Source organism: Loxodonta africana, chromosome 26 (assembly GCF_030014295.1).
Source record: "Loxodonta africana isolate mLoxAfr1 chromosome 26, mLoxAfr1.hap2, whole genome shotgun sequence".
Taxonomy (NCBI): domain Eukaryota; kingdom Metazoa; phylum Chordata; class Mammalia; order Proboscidea; family Elephantidae; genus Loxodonta; species Loxodonta africana.
Window position 1 is genome coordinate 482936 of NC_087367.1, and position 27921 is coordinate 510856.

At 43.7% G+C, this 27921-nt stretch overlaps 1 protein-coding gene across 3 annotated transcripts; it reads left to right on the forward strand.

Annotated features, from left to right (window-relative positions):
* Positions 1-209: 209 nt before the first annotated feature.
* FAM161A (FAM161 centrosomal protein A) lies at positions 210-26666 on the forward strand. 3 transcript variants are annotated; one of them, XM_003417558.4, is made up of 7 exons: positions 210-423; positions 12585-12823; positions 14062-15183; positions 15543-15710; positions 17065-17164; positions 22847-23001; positions 23482-26666. In XM_003417558.4, the coding sequence occupies exons 1-7, from the start codon at positions 241-243 to the stop codon at positions 23615-23617; spliced, it is 2103 nt and encodes a 700-aa protein (XP_003417606.1). In that variant the 5' UTR covers positions 210-240; the 3' UTR covers positions 23618-26666. The 3 variants fall into 3 exon arrangements, with proteins under 3 accessions (XP_003417606.1, XP_023412951.1, XP_010595540.1); XM_023557183.2 differs by lacking the exon at positions 15543-15710 and having other exon boundaries at positions 17068-17164; positions 23482-26664; XM_010597238.3 differs by lacking the exon at positions 15543-15710 and having other exon boundaries at positions 23482-26657.
* Positions 26667-27921: the final 1255 nt, after the last annotated feature.

Genomic DNA, 27921 nt, shown 5'->3' on the forward strand with positions numbered 1-27921 from the left:
CCGCTGACCTTCTGACCCGTTCAGCAGAACCAGCACCTACTCTCGCCGGCAGGCGGCGCGCCCGCGTCTCCGGGCGCGCGGCTGCTTTCCGTGAATTCTGGCCCCCCGCGGCCCCCGTAGCGTCTCTGGTTACCGCGCCCCTGGTAACCGCCTGCCGCGAGCGAGCCGCCGGGGGCCGGGGGCCACACCAGCTTCCCCGTCCCGGGCCGGCGCGGGCGCTGAGGCCTCGGCGGGGCGGCGATGGACGCCTCGCATGGAGCGGCGGGGCTGGCGGCCTCCAGCCACCAAACCCCGATAAACCCCAACAGCGGGGTGCGGGTCGCCCGGTACAGAAGGGAAGACCTCATAGAGGCCCTGGAGGCGGCGGCGGCGGCCTTGGAGGAGGCGGAGCAGGAGAAGACGGTGCCGTCGGCGCGGGCGTCGGTACTGCGGGCTGGGTGCTGGGCGGGACGCTGGCTGTGTGCGGGCTGGGTGCAGGGCGGGACGTGGGCTGGGTGCGGGCTGGGTGCGGGGCGGGACACGGGCTGGGGGCGAGGAAGGTGCGGGGCGGGACGCGGGCTCGGTGTGGGGCTGGACGCTGGCTGGCTGCGAGGAAGGTGCGGAGCGAGACGCTGACTGGGTGCGGGCTCGGGCTGGTGTGGGTCCCCTTCCAGCTTAGGGACAGGCTGGGAAATGCGCTCCCCTGTTTAGATCTCCTGGAAGGTAATTCTCTGCCCAGTGATCCTGGCCCACAACCTTCTCTCAGCCCCCACGAAAAACACCCAAAACCGAGGCTTCCAAAAAGTCTTTTAATTTTCACCAAAGAGGCTGCAGTAAAAGTTTCTAGAAATTATTTCTAGAAAGAGCAAAGCACAGAACTTTCCTCCTTATGCTTTGGTGTTCTTTGGCAACGGATACAGTATGTCCTTTAAAAAAAAGAATTTGAAACCTGTGTTAGTCATTTAGTGCTGCTGTAATAGAAATACCACAAGTGGATGGCTTTAACAAAGAGTTTATTCTCTCACAGTCCAGTAGGGTAGAAGGTCCTTGTCCTCAGTCTCCCCATGGTCGGGGAACTTCTCAGGCGCAGGGACCTGGTGTCCAAAAGAGGCGCTCTGCTGGTGCTGCTTTCTTGGTGGTATGAGGTCCCCAACTCTCTGCTTGCTTCTCTTTTCTCTTGAGAGATAAAAGGTGGTGCAGGCCCCACCCCAGGGGAACTCCCTTTACATTAGATCAGGGATGTGAGTTGGTAAGGGTGTTACAATCCCACTCTAATCTTTTTAACATAATATTATAATCACAAAATGGAGGAGCACCACAGAATACTGGGAGTCATGGCCTAACCAAGTTGATACATACGTTTTGGGGGAAACATAATTCAATCCGTGACACTGATCTCCTCCCATGAAATTGAGTTGATGACCCATGAAAACTTAAGTGAATCAGCTAAGCTCTCAAGTGTGTTTGGTGGATCTTAAACACACTACTTTAGAGGCAGGAGTTTAAATCATCAAGAATTTAGTGGATAGACCAGACGCAGATATAGATAAGACCAGAGAAATAAATTACTGAGGTGCCAATGTTTCCTAAACGGCCTTCTGGATGGAGCAAGACAGCCTTTTCACTGATCAGTTTTCACTGTCACATGTGTCATGGACACCTGTCCACCAGGTGGAGGGCAGAGTCTGCCATCTGCTCTCTTCACTTAAAAGATGAGAACCTTGCAGATATAAAACTCTCCACCAGATAAATTCTTTTAATACTATATGTCTAAAGCTTCTCACACACAAAACATTTTGGTGTAGGGCTGTTAGAAATCACTGGATACTTGGAATTCTGATGTCTTTACACTACAGCTGTTAATAAGAAATCTGTAGCAGCACCTTTTATGTTCAGTATTTCACCAACAGACATAAACTGCTTGAGGCTGTCCAGAGTAGGGCAGATCGAGACCCAGCACAGGATCAGAACACTAGGACCATATTTGCTCATGATAAAGCTTCCAGTCAACACAAGTTGCAGTAGGCAAGCAAGGGAATAGAGAAAGAAGACTAAATGGAGGACAAAGCTTTGGAGTTCTGGATTAGAGTTCGGGCTCTATCTCTTGCTAGATGATGCTAGGACTTAACTTCCTTAAGTCTCAGTTGCCTTATCTGTAAAAAGGACTAGTGTAATAATTCTCTCTCTCTCCTGTCTCAGTGACTGAGAACCAAATGAGAGAATGTGTGTCATATCTAAAGACATGCTTATATAAATTGGCAATCATAATAGCAACTGCCCATGGGACTGTCATTGCAGTGACTCACCCAAAGATGAAATTTTGTTTTGGCTTTCTGTGGTAGAGGAGCTAGTCATTTCTCTGGCTGCAGTTATACTTCCAGAGTGTCCTGATAAACTGTAAATTTGTATTAGAAACTGTTATTACCTTTGGAGAGTGGAGAGATTAGCTTACATGGTTCTGAAAGGGCAGGATCCTAAAAAAAAAAAAAAAAAGGGAAGAAAAAAGAAGCTAACTTTTATAAGTTTGATACTGTTCCAGGATTGTCACACAGGAAAGGTCCAGAAGCACACCTGGGTGGCCTGCCTCACTGGGCCTGATAAGCCAGGTGATGCGGGGGTCAGGGGAAGACGGAAAAGGCAGGAGGAGTGCAGGAGCCAGGCTTTGTCCCTTTACAGTTTGGCTTGGGTCTCTAACTTGATTTTTAAAGGTTAATATGTCTCAACTTTGTCATCTATAAAATGTATTAAACCCAGATAGCATACCCACCACGCAAGATTGTTTATAGAACCAGCTGTCATAGTAGGCCTCTTTCAGCCATTTGGTTTTGCCAGAACCCCACCTTGCAGGACTCTTTTCCCCTTTGGGCACTGAATTCAGTGCTCCCTGAATCCAGCCTCATCAGAGTGAGGGGAAGGAGAGATGCATCAGTTCCTGGGCCCTGTGATGTGATGTGACATAGCTTGGACATGTTGCCAGGAGGGATCGGTCTCTGGAGAAGGACATCATGCTTGGTAAAGTACAGGGTCAGTGGAAAAGAGGAAGACCGTCAATGAGGTGGATTGACACTGTGGCTGCAACAATGGGCTCAAGCATAACAACGATTGTAAGGATGGTGCAGGACCAGGCAGTGTTTCATTCTGTTGTGCATGGGGTCAGTATGAGTTAGAACTGATTCAATGGCACCCAACAACAACAATAACATAATGTGATGGATGAAGCCATGGCTAGAGCAGCATTGTGTATGTAAACATGGGATGGGGGTCGGGGAGCTGGTGTCTGACCTCTAACTTCACAAGAGGGAGGGAGAATCAAGATCAGCAACCCAAGGCTGATTCCTGTGAGGCTGAGGTCAGATGTGCTTCCTCCTCCCCTTCCCCTTTTTACCAATTATGGCACCAGCGGCCCCTTCCATGGCACTCTCTACTTCCCTGCTAGGGTCAATACTTTCTTGCAGTGGCCATGCAGAACTCACAGACAATACTCATGATTATGGTGTTTATTAGGGAAGTGACAGGTTACAGTTCCGGCTCAGGAACACTCAGGGTACAGTTCTTCCATCACGTCGGCCTCTTCTCAGCCATGCCTGCAGGCATGACTCTCTGGCCCTCAGCCTCTTGGCATCTCAGCCCAGCCTCTGCCCTGCTCAGGCAAGTGTTACAAAGCTCTTTTAGCTTCCCAATAAGTGCCCAGAGGCACCCCACTCCACCAATAAGCCTCGTGTCCAAAAGCACTCAGCTTCAGTGCAGCCGTCTTGCTCCAGTCTCCTGATTTCTGCTGTCTCTTGCTGTCTTCCTTGTTACAGCCTCCTGGATCTAGGAGGTTCTCAGCACAGGTCCCAGGTCCAGAGGACATGCTGCACTCCTGGCTCTTCTTTTTCCTGGTGTTGAGATCTACTCGTCTCTCGGATGGCTCATTTTAAGCCTAGCAGGATGACAAAACCAACCAATTCCCTCCTTAGGGTTCCATACACATTATTTACATGGTCCCACCCCCACAAGGTGCCATGCACCTTATTTACATTATTAGCAAGCTATCTAATCCCCTTGGTGGGCCACAAGGATCTCATTTGCATAGTCCCACCCAGTGAAGAGATTAAGGATTGGAAAAAAGTCAACAGGACGAGGTAAGAGAGGAGAGGGGGAGGAGCCAAGGTTGGAGAAGTGATCATGCAGGGCCTTGTAGACCAAGGAAAGGGGCTTGGATTTTATTCTGGGTGCAGCAGGAGGTCGTTGAAGCTTTTAGGAGATAGGCCATGTTCCTGTTTACAGTTTTAGCGATCTCTGGTGGCTTTGTGGAGAAATGTTCGAGGGTTTGATGAAGTGGAAAGAAGGCAGTTGGTTTGGAGACTGCTGGAGTAATTCAGGTGGGAAAAGACACGAAGACATGGCAAGAAGTGGACAGATTTCTCTAGGATGGACAGGACTTACTATTGCTTTGGGTGTGAGGGTCCGGGAAGAAGGAGGAATCCAGAATGCCTCTTCCCAGGTTTCTAGTTTGAGCAGCTGCGTGGAAGGTGATGCCATTTACTGAATGGGGAGGCGGGAGCTATAGGGTGGCTGTGAGTCAGAACTGACTCTACTACACCTAACAACACAGCAACGGTATGGAAGGTGATGCCGTTTACTGAATGGAGAGGCTGGGGCTACAAGGTGGCTGTGAGTCAGAACTGACTTGACTATATCTAAATACAACAACAATATGGAAGGTGATGCCATTTACTGAATGGGGAGGTGGGAGCTATAGGGTGGCTGTGAGTCAGAACTGACTCAAGTACACCTAACAACACAACAACAGTGTGGAAGGTGATGCCGTTTACTGAATGGAGAGGCGGGAGCTACAAGGTGGCTGTAAGTGAGAACTGACTCAAGTACACCTAACAACACAACAATGGTATGGAAGGTGATGCCGTTTACTGAATGGGGAGGCTGGGGCTACAGGTGGCTGTGAGTCAGAACTGACTCGACTATACCTAACAATACAACAATATGGAAGGTCATGCCATTTACTGAATGGGGAGGTGGGAGCTATAGGGTGACTGTGAGTCAGAACTGACTCGACTACACCTAACAACACAAGAACAATATGGAAGGTGATGCCGTTTACTGAATGGAGAGGCTGGGGCTACAAGGTGGCTGTGAGTCAGAACTGACTTGACTATATCTAAATACAACAGCAATATGGAAGGTGATGCCATTTACTGAATGGGGAGGTGGGAGCTATAGGGTGGCTGTGAGTCAGAACTGACTCAAGTACACCTAACAACACAACAACAGTGTGGAAGGTGATGCCGTTTACTGAATGGAGAGGCGGGAGCTACAAGGTGGCTGTAAGTGAGAACTGACTCGAGTACACCTAACAACACAACAATGGTATGGAAGGTGATGCCGTTTACTGAATGGGGAGGCTGGGGCTACAGGTGGCTGTGAGTCAGAACTGACTCGACTATACCTAACAATACAACAATATGGAAGGTCATGCCATTTACTGAATGGGGAGGTGGGAGCTATAGGGTGACTGTGAGTCAGAACTGACTTGACTACACCTAACAACACAAGAACAATATGGAAGGTGATGCCGTTTACTGAATGGAGAGGCGGGGGCTACAAAGTGGCTGTGAGTGAGAACTGACTCGACTACACCTACCAACACAACAGTATAGAAGGTGATGCCGTTTACTGAATGGGGAGGCGGGAGCTACAAGGTGGCTGTGAGTGAGAACTGACTCTACTATATACCTAACAACACAACAACGGTATGGAAGGTGATGCCGTTTACTGAATGGGGAGGCTGAGGCTACAGGTGGCTGTGAGTCAGAACTGACTCGACTATACCTAACAATACAACAACAATATGGAAGGTGATGCCATTTACTGAATGGGGAGGCAGGAGCTATACGGTGGCTGTGAGTCAGAACTGACTCGACTACACCTAACAACACAACAACAGTATGGAAGGTGATGCCTTTTACTGAATGGGGAGGCAGGAGCTGTAGGGTAGCTGTGAGTCTGAACTGATTCTACTACACCGAACAACACAAGAACAATATGGAAGGTGATGCTGTTTACTGAATGGGGAGGCGGGAGCTATAGGGTGGCTGTGAGTCAGAACTGACTCTACTACACCTAACAACACAGCAACGGTATGGAAGGTGATGCCGTTTACTGAATGGAGAGGCTGGGGCTACAAAGTGGCTTTGAGTGAGAACTGACTCGAGTACACCTAACAACACAACAACAGTATGGAAGGTGATGCCGTTTACTGAATGGGGAGGCGGGAGCTACAAGGTGGCTGTGAGTGAGAACTGACTCTACTACACCTAACAACACAACAACGGTATGGAAGGTGATGCCGTTTACTGAATGGGGAGGCTGGGACTATAGGGTAGCTGTCAGTCAGCACTGACTCGAGTACACCTAACAACACAACAATGGTATGGAAGGTGATGCCGTTTACTGAATGGGGAGGCAGGAGCTATACAGTGTCTGTGAGTGAGAACTGACTGGACTACACCTAACAACACAACAATGGTGTGGAAGGTGATGCCGTTTACTGAATGGGGAGGCAGGAGCTATATGGTGGCTGTGAGTGAGAACTGACTCTACTACACCTAACAACACAACAACAGTATGGAAGGTGATGCCGTTTACTGAATGGGGAGGCAGGAGCTATAGGGTGGCTGTGAGTCAGAACTGACTCTACTACACCGAACAACACAAGAACAATATGGAAGGTGATGCTGTTTACTGAATGGGGAGGCTGGGGCTATAGGTAGCTGTCAGTTAGAACTGACTCGAGTACACCTAACAACACAATAATATGGAAGGCGATGCTGTTTACTGAATGGGGAGGCTGGGGCTATAGGGTGGCTTTGAGTCAGAACTGACTCTACTACACCTAACAGTACAACAATATGGAAGGTGATGGTGTTTATTGAATGGGGAGGCAGGAGCTATAGGGTGGCTGTGAATCAGAACTGACTCTACTACACCTAACAACACAACAATATGAAAGGTGATGCTGTTTACTGAATGGGGAGGCTGGGGCTCTAGGGTGGCTATGGGTCTGAATCGACTTGGTGGCAACAGGTTTGGGTTTTTTGTTTTTTGTTTTTTTTTTTTTGGCTTTTGGGGGAGGAATAGGTTTGGGGAGGGAGGAATCAAGGTTTCATTTTTGGATACGGTAGGTTTAAAATGACTGTAAAGCTGCCAAGTGGAAACATCTAGGAGGGAGTTGAGACTTTGAAACAGGAGTCTTTGGGGAGCTGGGCTGGAGGTTTATACCTGGGAGTTTTAAGCATTTTAAAAACAATATATATTGCATATTGAGGAACCCTGGTGGTACAGTAGTTAAGTGCTGAGGTGCTAACTAAAAGGTTGGTGGTTCAAACCCACCAGCCACTAGCAGGAGGAAGATGCAGCAGTCTGCTTCTGTAAAGATTACAGCCTTAAAAACCCTTTTGGCCAAGTTCTAGTCTCTCAAGGTTGCTGTGAGTCAGAATCGACTCGTCGGCAGTGGATGGCACGGATTGCATATTGTTCAACTTGCTTTTTTTTTTTTTTTTACTTAATAATAAATATCTTGGGGGGTTCACCCATGTTCGTAGGTCTGGCTTTGCCTTTATTCCTTACAATTCCTTTTCAAGGCAAAAAAGTTTTTTACATTAAAAAAACCCAGAACTCCAGATGAAACTAGACAATGGGACAAATAGTTCTTTATGTGTGTGCATGCTGGCTACTAACAAAACAACAGGTGCCGCAAAGATTCAGCACCTAAGTGGATCAAGCCAATCTAGGGAGGATTATCCTCTAATCTCGGGAATGTTTACAACATTCCTTAAAAAGCCGAGCAATTAAAGCAAAGGGTGCTGTTTTAGGCTTTTGAAAAAGTAATGTCCTTGGCCTAGGTTACTGGGTATAGTACATGTTTTCTTCTGTACGGAGACAGTTAAAGGTGGAATCAGAATTGGAAGTCACCTGTCAGCCATTCATCCGTCTTAGGTAAAACACCACGAGGTCAGTTATCTGAAAAGTTCATGCTTGTGTTTACAGTCTTAAGCTGAAAAAGGGTTAGACGTGACGCAAAAGTCCGTGCACAGGTATAATTTATCCTACTTTCCACATCTCTTCAGATGCTACTCACCCTTCTATAACTTTTTTTTTTTTTGGCTTTAACCAACAAAAATTTACTTTCTCACAGTTTAGGAGGCTAGAAGTCCAAAATCAGGTCCCCAGCTCTAGGGAAAGGCTGTGTCTGCTCTGGGGGAGTCTGTCTCATCTTCTCCAGTCCCAGTGTTCCCCCATTTTGCAAACAATTTCTCCAGGCCCTTCTCCTCGGAATCTGAATGTATTGGACTCTTTTTGTAATGTGATTGCCGTAAGGCCTTGTTTAAGGGATGTTCTCCAAGAACAAATGCAGAACCATGGACGCGTTTGCCTCAAAGCAGTTCTTTGGAATATCTCCTGTGTTTTAATTAGTTTTTGAAGAATAGGCTTTTCCTTAGAACTCAGCAGAATATAGCACTTCAGAGCAGCCCGTATTTCTTTGAATGATTCAGACCTTTGTGGAGGATAACAGTTCTCTGCTCTTGGTGGAAACTTACGTTGTTTTGAAATGTACATTCATTCAGCAAACATTTATTGAGCACCTGCCATCGGCCAGGCACTTTTCTAGGCACCAGGGACACAGCAGTGAAGCTTCTCAGGTGGGGCAGGCGTACAATACACAAATAGATCGGCAACAGCACGCGGAATGCTCGTTAGTGGTGAGTGCTTAAGAGAAAAATAGAGAAGCAGGGCTGATGAGCTGGGGGAGGCCGCTGTAATTTCAAGTGGAATAGTCAGACTGACCTCATGGAGGAGGTGACATTTGAGCAAAGACCTGAAGGAGTGAGCAAGTGGGCCATGCCGGTATCTGGAGGAAGAGCACCCTAGGGCAGGAACAGCAAGGGCGAAGGCCCTGAGGTGGAAGTGGACTGATGTCTTCAAGGAGAACAGCCAGTGTAGGTGACACAGAGTGATAGGGAGTGCAGTCAGGGAGGGTACAGATCATGTGGGGACTTACTGAGATGGGAGGGCCTCTCTCTCTGAGGAGGGGTGCCCGGGGCCCTGGACCCACATCCTGAGGAGGGGGTGCCAGGGGCTGATAGTGGGGCCTCTGAGAGGGGCACAGTACAGCCGGAAAACTGCAGAATGGCTTCAGCTGTTGCTACTGAAACGCACTGCTGCTGCCCAGGTGAAGGGTTGTTGCTGGGGCAGCCTCGGCAGGCAGGAAGCTACCAGGGAACTCACCTGGAAGGAATAAGCACCTTCCTCCTCCTGCAGCCTTGCTGGCTCCCCAGCGCCCCCTACCGGCAGCCTATCAGAGCTGCTGGCAAAGCAGAACCGGTTTGTAGGGTCCCAGCCCCAGCATCACAGGGCAAGTATAGAAGGTGGGTTTGGAGCTGAGAGATGATAGTTTAATACCTGGCATACCTGTTCTACTCATCATAAAGCTGATGTTCACAAGATTAGTGCTGTGTTACGTTGCTAAGTAGTGCAGACCTCGAATGAGCGTTCTGACACCAAGTCTGCAATTTTTCTCCCCAACCAGGAGAACGCTCCAAACTGAAAAGCTGTTTAACTCCGTCCAGCCCTTTCATCTTTGAAAACAGGTGACCTGTGGTAGACAGGACAGGGAAATCACCTCCTGTTTTACCCAATTTCTCTTTACAGACTTGCTTCCCAAAGCTGCTCCGTACTTTTTATTTCCTTCTGTCTTGCACTTGGGGTCCCTGGGTGGTGCCCATGGTTACACACTCAGCTGCTAACTGAAGGGTTGGAGGTTCGAGTCCACCCTGAGTTGCCTCAGAAGAAATGCCTGGCATCTACTTCTGGAAAACCAGCCACTGAAAACCCGACGGAGCACAGTTCTGCTCTGATCTGTGAAATTGCCATGAGTCAGAGTCAGCTCATTGGCAGCTGGTTTGGTTTAGTCTGGTTTGGTCTGGTTTGATCTGGCTTTGGCCTGACCTTGGTCTGGTTTGGTTTGATTTGGTCTGGTTTTGGTTTGATTTGGTCTGGTTTTGGCCTGGCTTGGTTTGGTTTGGTCTGGCTTTGGCCTGGCTTTGGTCCGGTTTTGTTTTGGTTTGGTCTGGTTTTGGCCTGGCTTGGTTTGGTTTGGTCTGGCTTTGGCCCGGCTTTGGCCCGGCTTTGGTCCAGTTTTGCCTTGGTTTGTTCTGGCTTTCGTGTGGCTCTGGTCTGGCTTTGGTTTGGTTTTGGCCTGGCTTTGGTCTGGTTTGGTCTGGCTTTAGTCTGGTTTTGGTCTGGTTTGGTCTGGCTTTGGTTTGGTTTGGTCTGGCTTTGGTTCCTGCAGCTGCGTGTCCTTGCTTTCCAAGCCCACCTACTTTGGTCATCTGCGACTCTGCAAATGTCGTTCCCTGTTGGAGGACTTTTTGCCTCTTCTCCCTTAACTCTCTGTGATTGTCCAGATTCTTCCATTCTTTATGACTCAGCTCAGACATCAATGTCTCTATGAAGTCTTTCCTTATCTTCTAAACTCAAGTAAAACAAAAAATTTAGTCCTTTTGAATACCTTTCGCTTCATCTCTGTGTCTCTCACTTTATACCTCATACCCGTCCTCCTGCCTCTGCCTGTTCGAATGTTGGCCTTTGTTATTTGTTCCCTTTTCATTGCTTCCCCGTTCTGGCAAACTGTGTCCTCATCCAGCCTGATGTAGCCTGGCTCACCTCCTCTGTGAACTCTCTTCCTTCTTTTCTCCTGGTCACAAGTAGGCATTGCTTCCGTGACCTTGCAGAGGGTCCTGGCACTTCTGATACTATGAGACGCAAGATCACAATCTGTCTCCCTGCTCAGGTGGGAGCAGGTGGGGTTCTATCTCACTCAATGTCTGCTGTCATTATTTATGTAAACGGTCTGTGGTTAGGACCCACCCAGAGGCACCTCGGAAGACAGGCCTGGCTATCTGCTTTCAAAAAGGCACAGCCTTGAAAACCCTGTATCTGCTCTGCACACATGGGGTCGTCATGAGTCGGGATTGACTCGACAGCAACTACCAACAGCCACCTCTCCTAAACTAGCTAGAAACTTTTCTGATTGTACCTTTCAGCAGCTAGCTTCATTCCGGATGTCCCAGATAGTTAACAAATGAGTGTATTACCAGAGTACTAATCTCAGAGCTACAAGGTAATGAATGGTGAGACACATACAGAAGCAGCAGAAGAAATAAAAAAATTCTCTTAATTGAGTTGTATGGCATATACAAAGCAGTTTTCTGATTCATGGATTTGTTGGCAACCAGTTTCTGCATATAAATTCTGTTGAAGAAAACGTTTTCCTCCATTTGTTTTCTCTGAGTTACCCCATGTGGCTCAACCCTGGCCCCTTACACCATTTTTAGCTCATTAAAACACCATATCTGTAACTATTATCTACAGTTGAAACTCTGAAATTTCTTTGCTGAGAAAAGCTACACAGATTTATTTTCTAGAGTCTTAAATCAGATTGAATCTGTAATTTTCTGTAGCAAATACACTTTTTTCATTTTGAGTCTATTCCAGGCAGTAGGCTAAATTTAAAACCGTGGTTGGCAGACTTTTATGCTCAGTATCATCGATAATTTCAGCTGTTTCTCAACTGAGAGAATGTAAAATATGATACATTTATGGAGTAAAGGGGTTTTACCTTTTAGTTGCTTTGCTAAAAGAACTGGGAAATGTATATAAAAGGAATAAGGACCCTCCTGGGAATGCCTTGTATGTAGAATGATTACAAACAGATACACACCCCTTGTCCTGTTATCACTCACAGAGTCACCGTCACCCACAAGGGCGACCTCTCTTGTCCTCCAGATTCCTTCATTTTCCCTTCTGAGGCCTGCCCCCACTGAGAGGAGGGCTTTTCCCTGGCTCTTTGATGAGCCACTGGGAACTTGGTTCTCCTAGGAAGCCCCCACCTCCACACCTCGTACCCTTGCCCCATCCACTGGCACACCCGTGGAGCCCCCACTGCAGAGCTTATCCCTGGGGGGAGTTGGCCTGTGGTTGCCTTTTTTGCTCCTCTTCATCTCAGTTTAAACTTAGAACTCAGAGCGAGGCTTCTTATAAACCAGTTAACCAGTTGCCGTCAAGTTGACTCTGACTCTTGGCAACCCCGTCTGTGTCAGAGTAAAATTGTGCTCCGTAGAGTTTTCAGGGGCCAGTTTATTCTGGAAGTATTAGTAGGTCTTTCTTCCAAGGCATCTCTGGTAGACTCCAGCCTTCAGGGTAGCAGCCAGTCACGTGAACTGTTTGCACCACCCAGGGACTCTGAGTTTCCTCACAGAAATGCTTTATAAAAGGTGGTTTGGGTCTGTCCTATTTTAGTATAAATATAATGGGTTAAATACCTTTATCGGTTGATCTGAGAATCTAGCCATCCTTTATAAAACGGATAAAATGGCATTTTCTGGCAGCCTGGTCTCTCTGTCTTGTTCTTAAAATGTCAGGAGAAAATACACAAGTAACTTTTAACCCATTAGGTGGACTCTTTAAGAAGCAGCATCTGGATCAGTGTCAGCTTAATTTGTCTCTCAGTTCCAAATACCATAACAAGCTTTTTCCTCCCCCAGGCTGATTTTAACACCAGCTTTTCTGGGATGGATGAACGTACACCTATGAGCCTTGAGGACATGGTGAACTTTTCTGATATATACCATTCTAATGCAGAGTATTTCAGGAAACTAGAAGAGCTGAAGGCTGCCCATGTGGAAACTATGGCAAAGTTAGAGAAAATGTACCAGAATAAATTAAATTTAAAGGGCGTTCAGCCAGTGATCATCAGGGAGAATGCTCCTAGTGTCTCTTCCAGGTAAGTTTGTACACAGTGTTATTTGTGGACTGTAAAATAAGACATATACTTAAAAGTACAGAACAAAAGTATTTCGGGATATTTTCCCTCAGATATCCCTTAGCACTCTTAATGATAAATGGAAGTAGGGTTTTACTTAGAATGTTTGATGCTTATCAGCCTACAAGGTGACTTCTTGTTTTGAGGGTCATTTGGTGGCCATTTAGTCTTTTCTCTCTGACGCTTCACTTGTACAACTATAGAAACGTATCAAAATGTTTAGTCTGGGCCATTTTAAATGATGAATATCAAAGTTTAATATAAAAGCCCTTTTTATTATATGGATTAACATGAGCTCATTAAAGTTATAGTACAAAGAGTTCAAGACTATGAGACGTAAATATGATTTATATTTTCAAACGAGTCTGTAATTTAAGACCCGTTTCTGCTGTGAATTTACTTGCTTTGAAACTTGAGGCAAGTCCTATAACTCATTCAGTTGGTCCGTGCCGATAGCACATTTCCTGTGCAAACTGAGATTCGAAGACAGGATACCCTCAAGGAGCTCAAAGACAAGCTGAGAACCAAAAATTGCTATATGTCATGATGTGACAGTGTTATGGAGACAGAGGAGGGAGCAGTTGATCGTGCCAAGATGTCGGTGGAGGAAGGCTGTTTAGGAATTTTCCACAAAGGTGTTCAGTCTTGGAGGAGGACAGCAGATGAGGAAGGCAACAATGGCCTTCTCAGCAGCAGAACCGTCCATGTGTGCAGAGACATGGCAGCATGAGAGACTTGGTGCGTGTGGGGCACTTTGCTTAACTACACGACGTCCGTAATGGTGCTGGAGGGTAGGAGGGTGGCGGTGGGCTGGAAAGGTAGGCAGAGGCCAGTCTTGAAAGGCTTTATGAACTAGACTCTACTTTGTAGCAATAACGAATCACTGAAAAATTTCAGATGGGGAAGTCACGTGATCAGATGTTTGTTTTAGGAAGGTGACTCTAGGAAATGTGTGGAGACCTCAGTAGAGGTCAGAAGCAAGGAGCCTGTGCTATCTCTGGTTCCTCCCCTGTAAAATGAGGGAGTCGAACTAGATAATCTATAGGCTGTCTCCTAGCTTCCATTCTAAGGAAAAGCAATAATGTCTGCAAGCCCCATCCAGCTCCTGTCTTCTGATTACACTCTGAACTTAGAAACTATCTTAATTTTTGTATTTGGTCATATTCAATTGAAAGTATAACATTCTTCTTCTTCCTTAGGCCTGTGTCTTTAGTGCCGTCGCTTTCAGAGCCTGATTTAGGACAGTCTTCTTCCTTGTATGCATCTTCCTCTGAGGATGAGTTGTCCAGCCTAGAAAAAGGTCACCCTGGGAAAAGCAGGATGGTGACCTACGCCACGGAGCTCATCAACAACATGTGGAAAAACTTTTCTGTTGAAGATTATATTCAGTCTGATGATACTGACATCCCATCAGTTGAAAAAATAAGGAAGAAACCAAAAGAATGGGTACCAAAGATTACAGTACCTGAGCCTTTTCAGATGATGATTAGAGAGCAGAAGAAGAAAGACGAGAACATGAAATCTAAGTCAGATATTGAAACGGTACGCCAACTGTTGAAAAAGCAAGAAGAAGATGCAGAGTGTCGGAAGAAATTCCGAGCCAACCCTGTTCCTGCCTATGTCTTTCTTCCCCTTTATCACGATATAGTCAAGCAAAGTGAAGAACGGAGGAGAGCTGCGAAAGAGAGGAGCAAGGAAGCTCTTTTGGCCTCACAAAAGCCATTTAAGTTCATTGCAAGGGAGGAACAGAAGCAAGCAGCCCGGGAAAAGCTAAGAGACTTTTTTAAGCCTAAAAAGAAAACCAATCGGTTTAAAGCCAGGCCTGTACCTCGATCTACTTACGGTCCTGCCAGTGACAGAGCAAAAGAAGAAGCGTTCCTCAGGAGCATTCGGACGCAGCTGAGGGCCCGGGAGCTTCCGCAGACCTCGTCCCTGCAGCCATCCGGGCCAGCTCACAGAAGCCTGGCTACAGGGAAACCCAAGTGTCCTGAAAAGGTCAAGTGTAAGCACAAGGTCAGATGCCACACTCCTGGTGTTGAAAACCTTCCTGAGAAAGGTCAGAAACACCTCGTAGAAGACAAGTGTTCAAAACTCTTAACAGCCTGTGAACCATTGGATCTTCATGCATCCTCATCCTCTAGAAGAGAGAAAGTTTTGGCAGATATTAAAGCAGACGAAGAAAATTTAAAAGAAACGCGTTGGCCTTATCTGTCTCCAAGGCACAAGTCACCAGTAAGAAGTGCAAGTTCAAAGCCTGTGCCTTGTAACTGCAACCCTCCAAGGCCCACCGTGTCTTCCAGAGAAAGAGAACAAGCCATCAGGTAAAATAATTAGGAGTCAGTGCTAATGGGTCATGGTTGCGAAATAGTGTATATAGTTCTATTGATTTTATGTGGTGAGTCTGAAATTATTAACCAATGATTACCTGGGAAGATATCATGCTATATAATTTAAAACATTTTGCCAGGGGGTGTTCTTCCAGGCAATGAATGTATTCTCCATGTTTTGAATCTTTGGGGGTAGAGAAGGTTATAGTCAGCCTGTTGCGGTCCAGTTTCACAAACCAGGTCATTCTCAAAAGGTTTCCATTCTTTCCGCCTTGAATTATGCCTGTTGAATCTTTGCTAAACAACATTCTCACTGGCTTAAAGTGAATTAAGCCTTAGTTTGTTGCCCTCAGGCGATCACTTGAGGAAAAGAAAGTGTTGGAAGAAGAAAGAAATCGGATCCTAAATAAGCAGAAGCAAAGATTGAAAGAATTGCAGAAACTGCTGACAACCCGGGCTAAGGCTTATGACTCACATGAAAGTTTAGCTCAAATGTCTAAATCCAGAGTAAAATCTCTCAGGTATCATGAACCCTGAACCTCCGGATCATTGGTTTTCAAACTTTTTCTTTTTTTAGTCAGTGGGTAGCAACGTAAACAGATTAAGAATGGTATTAGTATTTTATTGATTCAAATTACAAGATTGAGGGAAATCTCGATTTAGAGATAAAGCTTTTTTTTTTTTTTTTAACAGCTTGCCATGTTATCTCAGAATGCTCTTCAAGCAGATACATCAGAGAGCTTTGCTCCACAGTGTGTGTGAAGTCTGGTGGCACAAATTAACACACTGGTGTCCCCAGTGTGTTCATGTCAGTGTGGCTGTTTTGCATTTTGTTACAGTTTTAATATAAAGAAACAGAAATATTTCACACAACCTCTAAAACCCCGTCACAGAACACCAGAATGCTGCAGGGCAAAGTTTGAAAACCAGCACTCCAGAGGGACATTTTTATGTACAACATAAAAATGTTCATGTTTCAGTAGAAAAAAGCCCTTAAATCTGAGTTAAATATATTACCTTTTAATAGTCTGATTTATGTGTGTGCATATATATTATATAAATAACAAATATGTATACATATATACATGTTTGTTTTTAATCAGAGTCCTGATTCCTTTGTAATGAAGCATTAATCAATTTATAAAGGGAGCTTAATTTGATGAGACTGAGTAAAAAATTTAGACATAAAGGAGGTAAACTGGTTTTTCATAATAGAGACTTGTGCATAATTGAGCAGAATGATAACTTTACGGTGTAATTGTGTTCTCCAGTCCATGAAATCTTATCTTGCTAGAGTTAGTATCTCTTACACAGAGAAAATAGCGTAGTTTAATTCATTATAGGATCATGTCTGAAGAATAAACTCACTTAGGCTGGTGAGTGTATTTTGGTTCCTGTTTCTCTGCATGTCATATCACCATGCTCTTTGCTTCTCCTCAGACCCGTGTCCATTTAGTTAACTTTGCCACCAACTTATAGGAGATCCTATTTGGGGCGTGGGGGGTATGAGAGCAGGTCTTGTTGTCAGAAGAGATTGCTTAGAATATATCTAATTTGACCCAAATTTTCTTAGTTTTATACACTGACAGCTGATGAGTGAGATAAGGAAGCATTCATCCATCCCTTCATGCCTTGAAGATTTCAGAAACCACAAAGAACCCAGGCTGGTCCCAGAGTAAACCGTGTGTTCCCAAAACCTAGCATTTTTATTCTCCGTTTCATGAAAATTTACCAACCTGGAAAAGGAATTGTGGCCAGCTGTGAACTATGCTCATAAATTCATTTCTGATTTGTTATCCAGGCTAAGTGTTGTATGTGTACATTCTTATTTCTTAGATGACCTTTTAAAATTTCATCCCTTTTATTTAATTTTAGAAGGAGTGAAAAGGAAAGGATGAGAGAATACCGACAAGAACTAGAAGAAAGAGAAGAAAAATTAAAAAAGAGGCCTCTACTATTTGAAAGAGTTGCTCAGGTTGTGTTTGTAGGAATTTAAGAGCTATTGTCAGCTTTTTTTCTTAACATCTTCAGCTCCTAATTTTACAGTCCGTTCTTCTTGTGTTACATAATTTACTTGGACATGTCATTGTTTCTGTGACAACTTCATCAGATCAGCCAAGTAAGTAATTTTGCCTAAACTCTGAGCACGGAACCCTGTTGATGGGGTGTGTAAGTGTGATGAAGAGCACGCTGCTGTTCTAATTGTTCTCAAAATAACCGTCTCTCAACCGGTTTTTAATGGCTGGGCTTTATCTTAGTACCAACTTGGCCAGGTGTTAAGGTGAGGCTTCCTGATGCCATTTGGAGGTCTTCGAAGAATTAAAAAATGAGACAAAGTGGCAAATTGAATCAGATTTATTTCTGCCAGTGTTTTTTTTAAGTGAATCTGTAGTTTTCTTTCTTCTCTGCATTTACGAGAAGGACTTTCTTTTTTGGGAAAAGCAAACTGGTCTTGCAGACCGTGGGCCCTGATTTTTACACTTAGTTTCATAATCTTTCTCTTTAGGGAGGTTTGTCAGTTTCAGGTCGTCTTCTCCTTTGTCGGCGTGAGAGCGGGGTTCGTGTGGGTGACATGGTTAACAACAGACAGAGTCACTGGAGGTTACAGGTGCTGTGTTATGAATTTCAAGCTGTTGCAGCTGGACCGTAGACAGCGGAGCCTCTGCCGGCGCTTGTGAGGGACAGATGCATCTAGCCCACGACTGGCTGGGTCTGCAGTCCCCTGAGAATGCTGAGATGTAGCTCAATCTGCACATTACAGCTTCTCATAGTTATGCAGGCCCTTTACATATTGATTTGGATTCAATTTTATGTACTAATGCATTTCATATTAGCGGTTGGATTTTTTTTTTAACATCTCAGTTTCAGCTTTTGGGGAAAAAAGTCATTATAAGCTATTTTATGTTGTACAGCATAAAGTGATTTACTTTTGGCCCAAAGCAGTTACCTCCAGCTCGGAACTCTGGGTGTTTACGTCCACTTGTCTGACAGACCTGCCTACCAGGTGTCCCACAGGTACCTCACATTCCTCTTGCCCCTGATTTCCTGTTTCGGTTGGGGCACAGTGTCGAAGACCGGGAGCTTCTTTTCCTCTCCGTTCAGTTGGTCACCAAGTTTCCATCCTCAGTGATTTTTAGATCTACTCATCAGCATCCCTGATGTCTGCTGTCAGGTGAAACCTCCGTTATTTCCTATCCAAGTTATTACAGTAGTTTGTCTGGTCACCCGGCCTTGCTCTTTGCAAAGCTGCCCGTTATATCTTTGCCTTGCAGTTCCCATTCCCTTGCCCATTTTTAACCCTAGGTGGCTATTTATTAGGAATCCCTCATTGGTGGAAATAGTTAAGCGCTCGGCTACTAACCAAAAGGTTGGCAGTTTGAATGCACTCAGAGACACCCCAGAAGAAAACCTGGCGATCTGCTTCCAAAAAGATCACAGCTATTGAAACCCCTATGGAACACAGCTCTGTCTATTCTGACACGTGTGGGGTCACCATGAGTTGAAATTGACTCTGTGGCAACTGTTTTTGTTTTGTTTTTTGAGCTAGTTAATAACCCCTGACAACAGTGGCAATCATCCATTCTCACTGATCCCATTCGTTCTCATTTTCAATGAATGGTATCGAGGGGTCTTGTCACTGACTTCTCCATGATACAGATGGAGTAACTGATGTTCAGGAAAGGTAAGCAACCACTAAGGTTTACAGTTAGAAAATGGTGGAACTGTGATTAGAATCCAAGTCGGTTGCTTCCAAAGCCCGTGCGATTTAACTCTGAGCCACCCTGCTTCCACCGTAAGATAATTCCCAGGTCTCAGCGTGGTATGGAGATTCTCGTTAGCCTCTTTAATCTCTCCCACCGCACTCTTTCTGATCCCCCAGCTACGCACACGCACGCCCTTACCCGCACCCTCTACTTTCAGGTCACACCAGAGTGCTAATTTTAAACTTAAAGTTCGCATTCATTCTGTTTTCTGAACCCTGGACACTGTTAGGGCCTCTTCCTGTCTCCACTTAACTCCTGCTCTTTTTTTTTTTTTGCCTTGATTTTCTTTGATTGTATTATGGTGAAATACTTATAACGTAACACTGACCATTTTAACCATTGTCAGGTGTACAGTGCAGTAGCACTTGGTACAGTCACAGCGTTGTACAACCATCTCCACTGTCTAGCTCCCGAATTTTTTTTTTTTGAAGTGGTTGATGGATTCAAACTGCTGACCTTTTGGTTAGCAGCTGAGCTCCTTTTATTTTTTTTTTTAATTGTACTTTAGATGAATGCTTGCAGAACAGACTAGTTTCTCATTAAACAGCCTAACTCCTGCTCTCCGCTCGCCTCTCAGTGTGAATCATGTCCTGCGTCGTCTCCTGCTGAGTGCTGTTCCTTCCTCCTGTCCTTCTGTCCCCGTGCACGCCTGTCTTGCTTCTCCCGTTGTAGGGCAGTTCTCTGTCTAACGGTTTCTCTTCCCTTCTAGCTAAGTAATTTTAAAGGTGGCTGTCAAACTTTTGTGCTCCTATCACCTAAGATGCACCTGGTACAGAGTAGATATTAGTAGACGTTGCTGAACCCAGACCGAGTGGCTGTGATCAAATTAGCCAGATAATGGCTTCACGTTTTCTTTGTGGGATTAGCCCAGGCTGAGAGCACCGCCCTCTCGTGTTAGTGATGAATCAGCACTGGGGGGAGAAGAGGGTGGGGGTCATGCTGTAGTAAATTCCTGCCGTTCCCAGGCACCAGAGAACATGTGGCAAAATAAATGGTGTGTGTGGAATTAAATTCATAAGGAAATTTTAAATGTTGAAATGTAGGTTAGTTTCATATCTGATATTTCTTTTCCTACTTTTTGGCCACACACATGGAATTTCCTTTGCCCAAAACACTCCGCTCTCCCCGTGTGCTCCCCAGCCACAGGGGCGGGTCACAACAGAAGCTCACTAATCAGTTATTAGGCAAAGGAAAGAACTGCTGTAAACTAAACTTCTGGTTAAAAAGATAAATACTTTTTCTCTACAAACTAGGACACCGATCGCAGACAGACTTTCCTCTTGTTATTTCAGTTTCTAGAAGAAACAATAAAGCTTTTTTTTTTTTTAGAGTCTTTGTTACAGAATAAAATAACCATACAGTGATTTTAATTGTTCCTTTTATCTCCTAGTCCTTACAGTCGTTTTGGGTGGTGGAATGCAGGGGAAATGTCTGTTCCCGGCAGGAACAGTTACGCATTGTTCACCGCCATGTAAAATATTAGTTCTGTACCCAGAGTGGCTCTGCAGTGAATCACCATTGCTTTGGTTTTGTTAACATAAACCACTACGTTTTCCTGGCAGCCTGTTTTGCCGTGACTGTTGCTGCTAATTACCAGCTGTTATTTAATAATAAATTCACTCGCATCTTTAGGCGTTAGCCATTTGTAATTTAATTTTTGTCTCACTGCTGTAGAGTTTTCCACTAACAGAATACGCCTGTGATCCATTACAGAACAAACCATGGTGTCTAGTTTCTTGGAAATAACAGGCTTTATTACCTGTTACGGTGGCTGCAACACTAGGCTTAAACATAGTAACGATTGTGAGGATGGCACGGGACCAGGCAGTATTTCGTTCTGTCATACAAATGGTTACGAGGAGTCAGAGCCAAGTCGGCCTCTAACGACAATAGAGAACGTTACTCCAGTGGATGTTAAATTGAATTTTAAACGAAATTCAGATGAAGGCTTTCTAACGTTGATTTTGATTGATGTCATTTTAATCTTCACTCCTTTATGTTTAATTTGCTTTAATGCATTCAGAGTTAGCTTTGGGGTACCTTTATTCTGCTCTACAGCCTGTGGGGCACAGCCCTCACCTTCTCATTTCTCAGCCTTTCAGGCTCCTAAAGTTCCTCTGCCAGTGTTCACAGGCTCTGAATGCATTTTTACTTACTTGTCTAAAAATTGTTCTTCACAGGCAGTATGTTAACAGCAGTTTGAATGCCTATTTTGCAGTTTTAAGTATCAGGAAATTACTGGGTGATCGTTTTGTCCATTGTAATCAGCCTTGGCTGTTTTGGTTTCTCCCGAGCAACGCGAGACTCTGTGGTCCCTCCTTAAAATACCAGAGTCCCTGGGTGAGGCAGACACCTGACAAAGCTTTGCCGAAGCCCCTTCAGGCTACCTTCACACTCCAGGATGACCACCACTACCATAGAGAAGGCATGGTGGAATGGAAAAGGCCCAGGAGGGAGTTGAGAGACTTGGTTCTGCCACTGACCGGCCTTGTGACCTTGGGCAAACCACTTAACCTCGGGGGCCTTGGTTTCCTCATTTGTTAAATATGAGGGTTATACTGGATTCTAACACCCTTTCCAGAACAGGATGCCAGGCCATTCCTAGTCGCCTTGCTTTAGTTTGAAGTCCAGAGGACAATTCTTGGCCCTACACTAGTTCAGATCTACTCTTAGGAGCTGAAAGTGGACTCACGCTGAGCCACTAGTGTGGACCTCAGGCAGCTTGTGGCTCCGTGAAGCCTGTGGTCTCAGGAACTATGGTGCCTTCTCACTCCTTCCAAGTGTAGGAGGGTCATGGCTCCTCCCCACAGTCCCAAAGCCAGGAAGTGACATTCCAGAGGTTTGAACCCAGTGCTTCTTCCTGTATCCTTTGCTTCCTCTACAGAGTGAAGATAACAATACTGATGATTTTACCATCTTTGATAGATTGGAGATACAGCTTATACAGCTTATAGAGAGTAAAAAATACAGTAGGTGCATAAAAGAACTTGTGACAGCTGCTATCACGTGAACCTATTTTCTTATTTTTCAGATGTCTTTATACAGTCCTAAAAATGTATAAAACATAGGTACAGTTTAAAGAATAATTACAGATCAAATGCCCGTGTGGCCAGCACCCAGGTTCACAAATAGCCCGTTGCCAGCACTCCAGAGGAAACCCTGGTGGCGTAGTGGTTAAGTGCTATACCTGCTAACCAAAAGGTCAGCCAGTTCAGATCCACCACGCACTCCTTGGAAACTGTATGGGGCTGTTCTGCTCGGTCCTATAGGGTTGCTGAGTCGGAATCGACTCAACGGCAATGGGTTAATAGGTTAGCACCCCAGAGAGCCCCTGTGCCTGCCCTGGACATCAGCCCTCTACCTCTGCCCTAGAGGCTACCACTCCTCTAACTTTTGAGATAATCATCTTGTTTTTCTTGGCAGTTTACTGCCTGTGTACATATCTCAAACAAGATAGTTTTGTTTTGCCTGTTTTTGAATTTTGTGTAAATGAACCACACTGTGTATACACTTTGTGCTTTGGTTCTTTTGTTCTGTATCACATTTGTGAGATCCATAGTTCATTCATTTTCATTGCTTTACTTTCCTCTGTTGTGTGACTACACCGCAGTTTGTTTATCTGTCCTGCGGTTGGTGGATGTTCGGGTTGTTTCCAGTGTGGGGCTGTTACAGGCAGTACTGTCGTGAACATTCGCGTTCTTGCCCCTGGGGCACATATTCAGGAGTTTCTCGGGGTACATACCTAGGAGCAGAATTGCTGGTCATAGGGTATCCGTATTTTTAACAACTGTGATTATTGATCTTCATTTTCACTGGAGCTTTAAACCCATAAATCTTTTATGGAAATTTAAGAGTCTTTTGCTCTCCTCTAAAAAGGTTTGTCTTTCCTGTAGAAAAACGCAGGAATAGCAGCAGAAAAGCATTACTCTGACACCCTAAAAGCACTAGGAATATGTGATGAGTTTGTTTCAAAGAAAGCCCAAAGTGGAGAAACATTTGAGTACTTCAGCCATCCAGAGACGAGCAGTTCCACTGAAGAGCAAGAAAGGTAACATATCTAAGGTGTCTGAATGGTCTACCTTTGAAAAATGCTTACCTGCAAGAAACCATGCAGTTCTGTTCTGTTTTAGGAAGGTCTTTTACCTGATGGAATAGTGGGGGCTGTTGTAACACGGAGTGATATTTTAACATGTTTGACACATTCAAAATATTACACAGTGATGAAGTGTTTTGTTTTATAAAGCAAAACAACTTAGATTTCTGACTCACATAGAGAACGAAAATAATAACATGCTTTCAAAATGATAATTTAAAGAGTCAGTCATTCAAGTTTTGAAATAAAATAGTTCTCGGAGGAATATTTCATTTCCTAGCTGTCTCATTTATAGAGATTTTTGTTTTTTAAATAACAAATTGGAATTCATACACTTAGGAAGACTGACTGCATGATGACACACATTGCAGAGGGTTGTTTACCTTTAAACCAAATCACTTTTCCTTTGAAAGATTGATAAATTTCTTCCTCTAGCCTTAATGAAGAAAAGATAGAAGAAAGAGAGGATGGGGAAGAAAATTGTATTATTGATACCAACAGCCAGGATTCTTGCAAGGAAAAAGATGAAATCAGTGAAGAAAGTGGAGAAGAGAGTTCTGTTGAAGAATAAAACTTTATCAGCAAGGCCTGCCCCCCTAGGCCCTGGCTGTGGTTGCAGATCCGGTCGTCTACCAGCAGCTGCACTGTGGTGTTCAGGCTTCTGTGGAAACACTGGAATGTGTGCAGGGCTGTTGGGCAAAGTCGCCTGTAGCTGAAAAGGCTTACTCCACCTGACTGGTCATTTGGTCAGTTAGAGTAAGGCATGCCCATTCATTTTTTCTAATCATTACATGTGGTCTGTTTGCAACTTTGAGCTTTCTTGTGTTTTTAAAAAGTGTTTGAGAATCACAGCTGTCACAAACGGATTAGTTGTAAAAATATATAAAAGCGTTTCATTATTTTGGGTAAAATAAAACTGCTTAGTATTGAGAGCAGAGAGTAATGGTGTTTGGTGATTTGCTTGAAAAGATTTTTCCAGAAAACACGAATCAATAAATACTTTTTAAACTATACTGTTTGCCCGCTTTTTTTTCTCTGAAATGCATCTCACAGAGTGAATCCTCAAACTTATTTTCCTAGGTTTTTTAAAGTTTCTTATCTGAACCATTAAAAAATAATAAAATTGAGTAAAAACAAGATACTTAGAGATTTACGTTTATTTCTGCACTAAGTGTGCACTCTTAAAATGTCCACGCCATCATCACTTTTTCTTTTTATCCCTAGTTTTAGTCCAAATTATCTTTGATATGTAACTAATTAGGAAAGTTTTTATACTAGTATCTTTTAACCCTGTGTATTATGACAGATGAAAATAATTATGGCATCTGTGAGTTATAATCTTAGAGAGAAATGGCCACCCTGCTTTAAAGATGGTGAAATTGTGCAAGTCTGTGATGTAACTCTGTTTAGCTCGCTAATCCTAGACCCAGTTGTGACAGCTCTTTATATATTTTTGCAAATATTTTTTGCCTCACTGCAGGATGTTTTATTGATTTTTATGGATCTACCATTTTCCCTCTTTAAGCAAATTAAAAAAAAATTCATACCAATCATAAAGATGTCATATGGTAAGACATTTTACTTTCTAAAAACAACCAGCATCCTTTAGAGAGAAAGAACTGATATGGGTGTGTATAATAGTTTTTCCCAACTGGCAGTTTACAGATACGCTCTAAATGAAGAAATAAGGTGATTTTTCTTATTCAAGGCAAATGTTTACTTGTAATTCCTTTGCTACAGATTGTGTTAAACAACTTGTCATTCTCATGAGATTGTAAACTTCTTGGGAGTTGGCACCATTTTAAAATTGATCTTTGTATTCCCTTAATATTTAGCACAGGATTGTGCGTATGGTGGGTACTGAACAAAGGTGTGAGTGAGTAGATGAATATGGTTTTTAATTGTACTTACAGTTACTTCAAACAGAGTACACATGATATTAAAAACATTTATTTTCCAAATTACTGAGAACTCAGTAGCTCAGCTATATGTTAGAACAAAAACAGGTGAAATACAACACACACGTTGTCATATTTGAAACGTGCCCTGATTCCAAGTGTTCACTGCACACTGTCCCTTCCCAGTCTCATGGGGCTGTGTGGGCTTTGGTCACACAAGATGGACTCCAGGACCTAGCTTCAATTTTCTTATTTTTAAAATTGGGGATAATACCTATCTTGAATGGCTGTAGGAAGGATTGGATAAGAAAATGGGTGGAAAAGGTCTTGGTAAACTGTGCTGTTTAATCGATAATGTCAGGGCAGAAATTTCCTGCAAAGCTTTTAACTTTAAACATACTTTTATTTAAATGAGAGAGAGGAGTGGTTTAAACACAGTATTTTGTTAGAAATAATTTTGGAACCATTTTTAAGACCAATCTTAAAAAAAGACATGGACAATTTCACATTCTGTAGAATCTTTTATTTTTTTTAGAAAGCAGTTAAATTGACCTCTGAAAGATGACTTATAGTGTGTGGCATTACACTGATGATTAAAAGTCTGTTATAAAGTTAAATCAAATGTTTTGAAGTTTTTGTACGTGCACACTACCTGAATTAGCTCTACATGTCTTTTTACTTGTGAGATTGTCCATTATACATGGTCAGCCTAACATTAACAAGAAGGTTATGCTCTTTTTTCCTCAAAGAAAATTTCTACTAGGTTATCTAGTGACTTCGTCCTTAGATATTTCTTCAGGAGAAATAGTCTAGGTATTGGAAGGTTAAGTGATGTATCTGTATATACACACACATATACATACACACATACATATACACACATGCACACACATACGTATATACACACGCACACATACATATACACATGCATACGTATATACATACATACATATACACATACACATGTACATGCATACATATACACACATGCACACATATACATACACACGTATATACATACACACATACATATATTTACATATTAGAACATATTACATACATATTAGAACGTTGTCCAGCTTGCTTGCTTTGGACACATCATCAGGAAGGATCGGCTGCTAGAGGAGGACGTGATGTTGGTGAAGCAGAGGGACAGCAAGGGCAAGGGAGACCCTTGGGGAGAGGCATTGACGCTGTAGCCACAACCGTGGTTTAGAACATTCCGGCGATCGTGAGGATGATAAGGTCATGATGAGCCTGAGTCAACTCAACAGCAGCTAACAATAACGTATATACACGTACACCCAGGTATACATAGATCAATTGACTGGTCGACTGGTAGATGTATATATGACAAGGAGTGGCTGGTAGATTCAAACTGCCAACCTTTTGGTTCGCAGCCCAATGCTTAACTACTGGGCTCCAATATTAAAAATTATTCTTTCACTTCATTTATTTACATAATAAGTATGGCTCTAACTACATCACGTGTTTTTCTCACGGACAATACTGCTCAAGATAATTCTAGTAATTTGAGAGTAGCAAAGATTTCAACATTTGGACCTAGGCAATAAAAACCATTAATCTTAAAAAATTATCTTCCTGCACATGTATGCATGTTTTTAGCGGTGGTCTTAGAAGGAAATGACCAAGTTCTTGTTAAATGAAATTTTTATCAATGTCTCATGTAAATAAAGTGATTACTTTGTCTTAAGCTTTCTAGACATTCTTATTTCTTGGAGTCTGTGAGTTGTTCTGACATGACCTATGAAGGGTGATTTACATGTATTGTCTGTTAGAAAACTTACAGGAATAACTTTTCCAGCCTTTTTTTTTTTTTTTTTCTGTTTCTACAGAGGAAAAAAAAATTCAGGGTTATAGTATGTTTTTTAAATTCTAAAAGAAAAAAAAATCCCAATATTCAGAATCTTTTTAACAATACAGATTGAATAAATGAAAAACAGTGTTTTCCCTTGTTATCTGAGTACATTGTCTTATTAGAGTCTCACACCCACTCCGTCAGGCAAATGGAGTATCCTCATTTTGCAAAACACAAACCCATTGCTGTTGAGTCAATTCTGACTCCTAGCGACCCTATAGGACAGAGTAGAACTGTCCATAGGGTTTCCAAGGAGCAGCTGGTGGATACCTTGCTGACCTTGGGAAATTAAATGTTGTTGTCGTTGTTAGCTGCCGTCGAGTTGGTTCTGACTAAGCGACCTATGTACAACAGAACGAAACACTGCCTGCTCCTGTGCCATCCTCACAGTCATTATTTATGGTTGAGCCCATTGTTGCAGTCACTGTGTCAATCCATCTCTTTGAGATTCTTCCTCTTTTTCACTGACCCTCTACCAAGCATGATGTCCTTCTGCAGGGACTGATCTCTCCTGACAACATGTCCAAAGTATGTAAAACACAGTCTCGACATCCTTGCTTCTAAGGAGCATCCTGGCTGTACTTTTTCCAAGCCCGATTGTTCATTCTTTTGGCAGTCCATGGTATATTCAGTGTTCTTCACCAACACAATAATTCAAAGGCATCAGTTCTCATTGGGTCTTCCTTATTCATTGTCCAGCTTTCACGTGCATTTTATGAGGCGATTGAGAACACCATTGCTTGGGTCAGGCGGACCTTAGTCCTCAAGGTGACATCTTTGCTCTTCGACACTTTAAAGAGATCTCTTGCAGCCCATTTGCCCAGTGCAATATGTTATTTGATTTCTTGACTGCTGCTTCCATGGGTATTGATTGTGGTTCCAAGTAAAATGAGATCCTTGACAGCCTCAATCTTTTCTCCATTTATCATGATGTTGCTTATTGGTCCAGTTGTGAGGATTTTTGTTTTCTTTAAGTTGAGGTGTAATCCGTGATTAAATTAAATAGCCCAGGAAATATCATGCAACCAGTAATGACAAAACCTGGGCCAGAATCCTTTGCTAACTCCACTGGCCCACCCTGTGCTCTGAGAAATCGGA

What these genes read in the sequence shown, in the direction of transcription:
- FAM161A (XM_003417558.4), top strand. Translation starts at nt 241, where the DNA reads ATGGACGCCTCGCATGGAGCGGCGGGGCTGGCGGCCTCCAGCCACCAA. An exon ending in GCTCCTAGTGTCTCTTCCAG is followed by an intron (nt 12,824 to 14,061) that starts GTAAGTTTGTAC and finishes CTTCTTCCTTAG; the next exon opens with GCCTGTGTCTTTAGTGCCGT. An exon ending in TCCAGAGTAAAATCTCTCAG is followed by an intron (nt 15,711 to 17,064) that starts GTATCATGAACC and finishes ATTTAATTTTAG; the next exon opens with AAGGAGTGAAAAGGAAAGGA.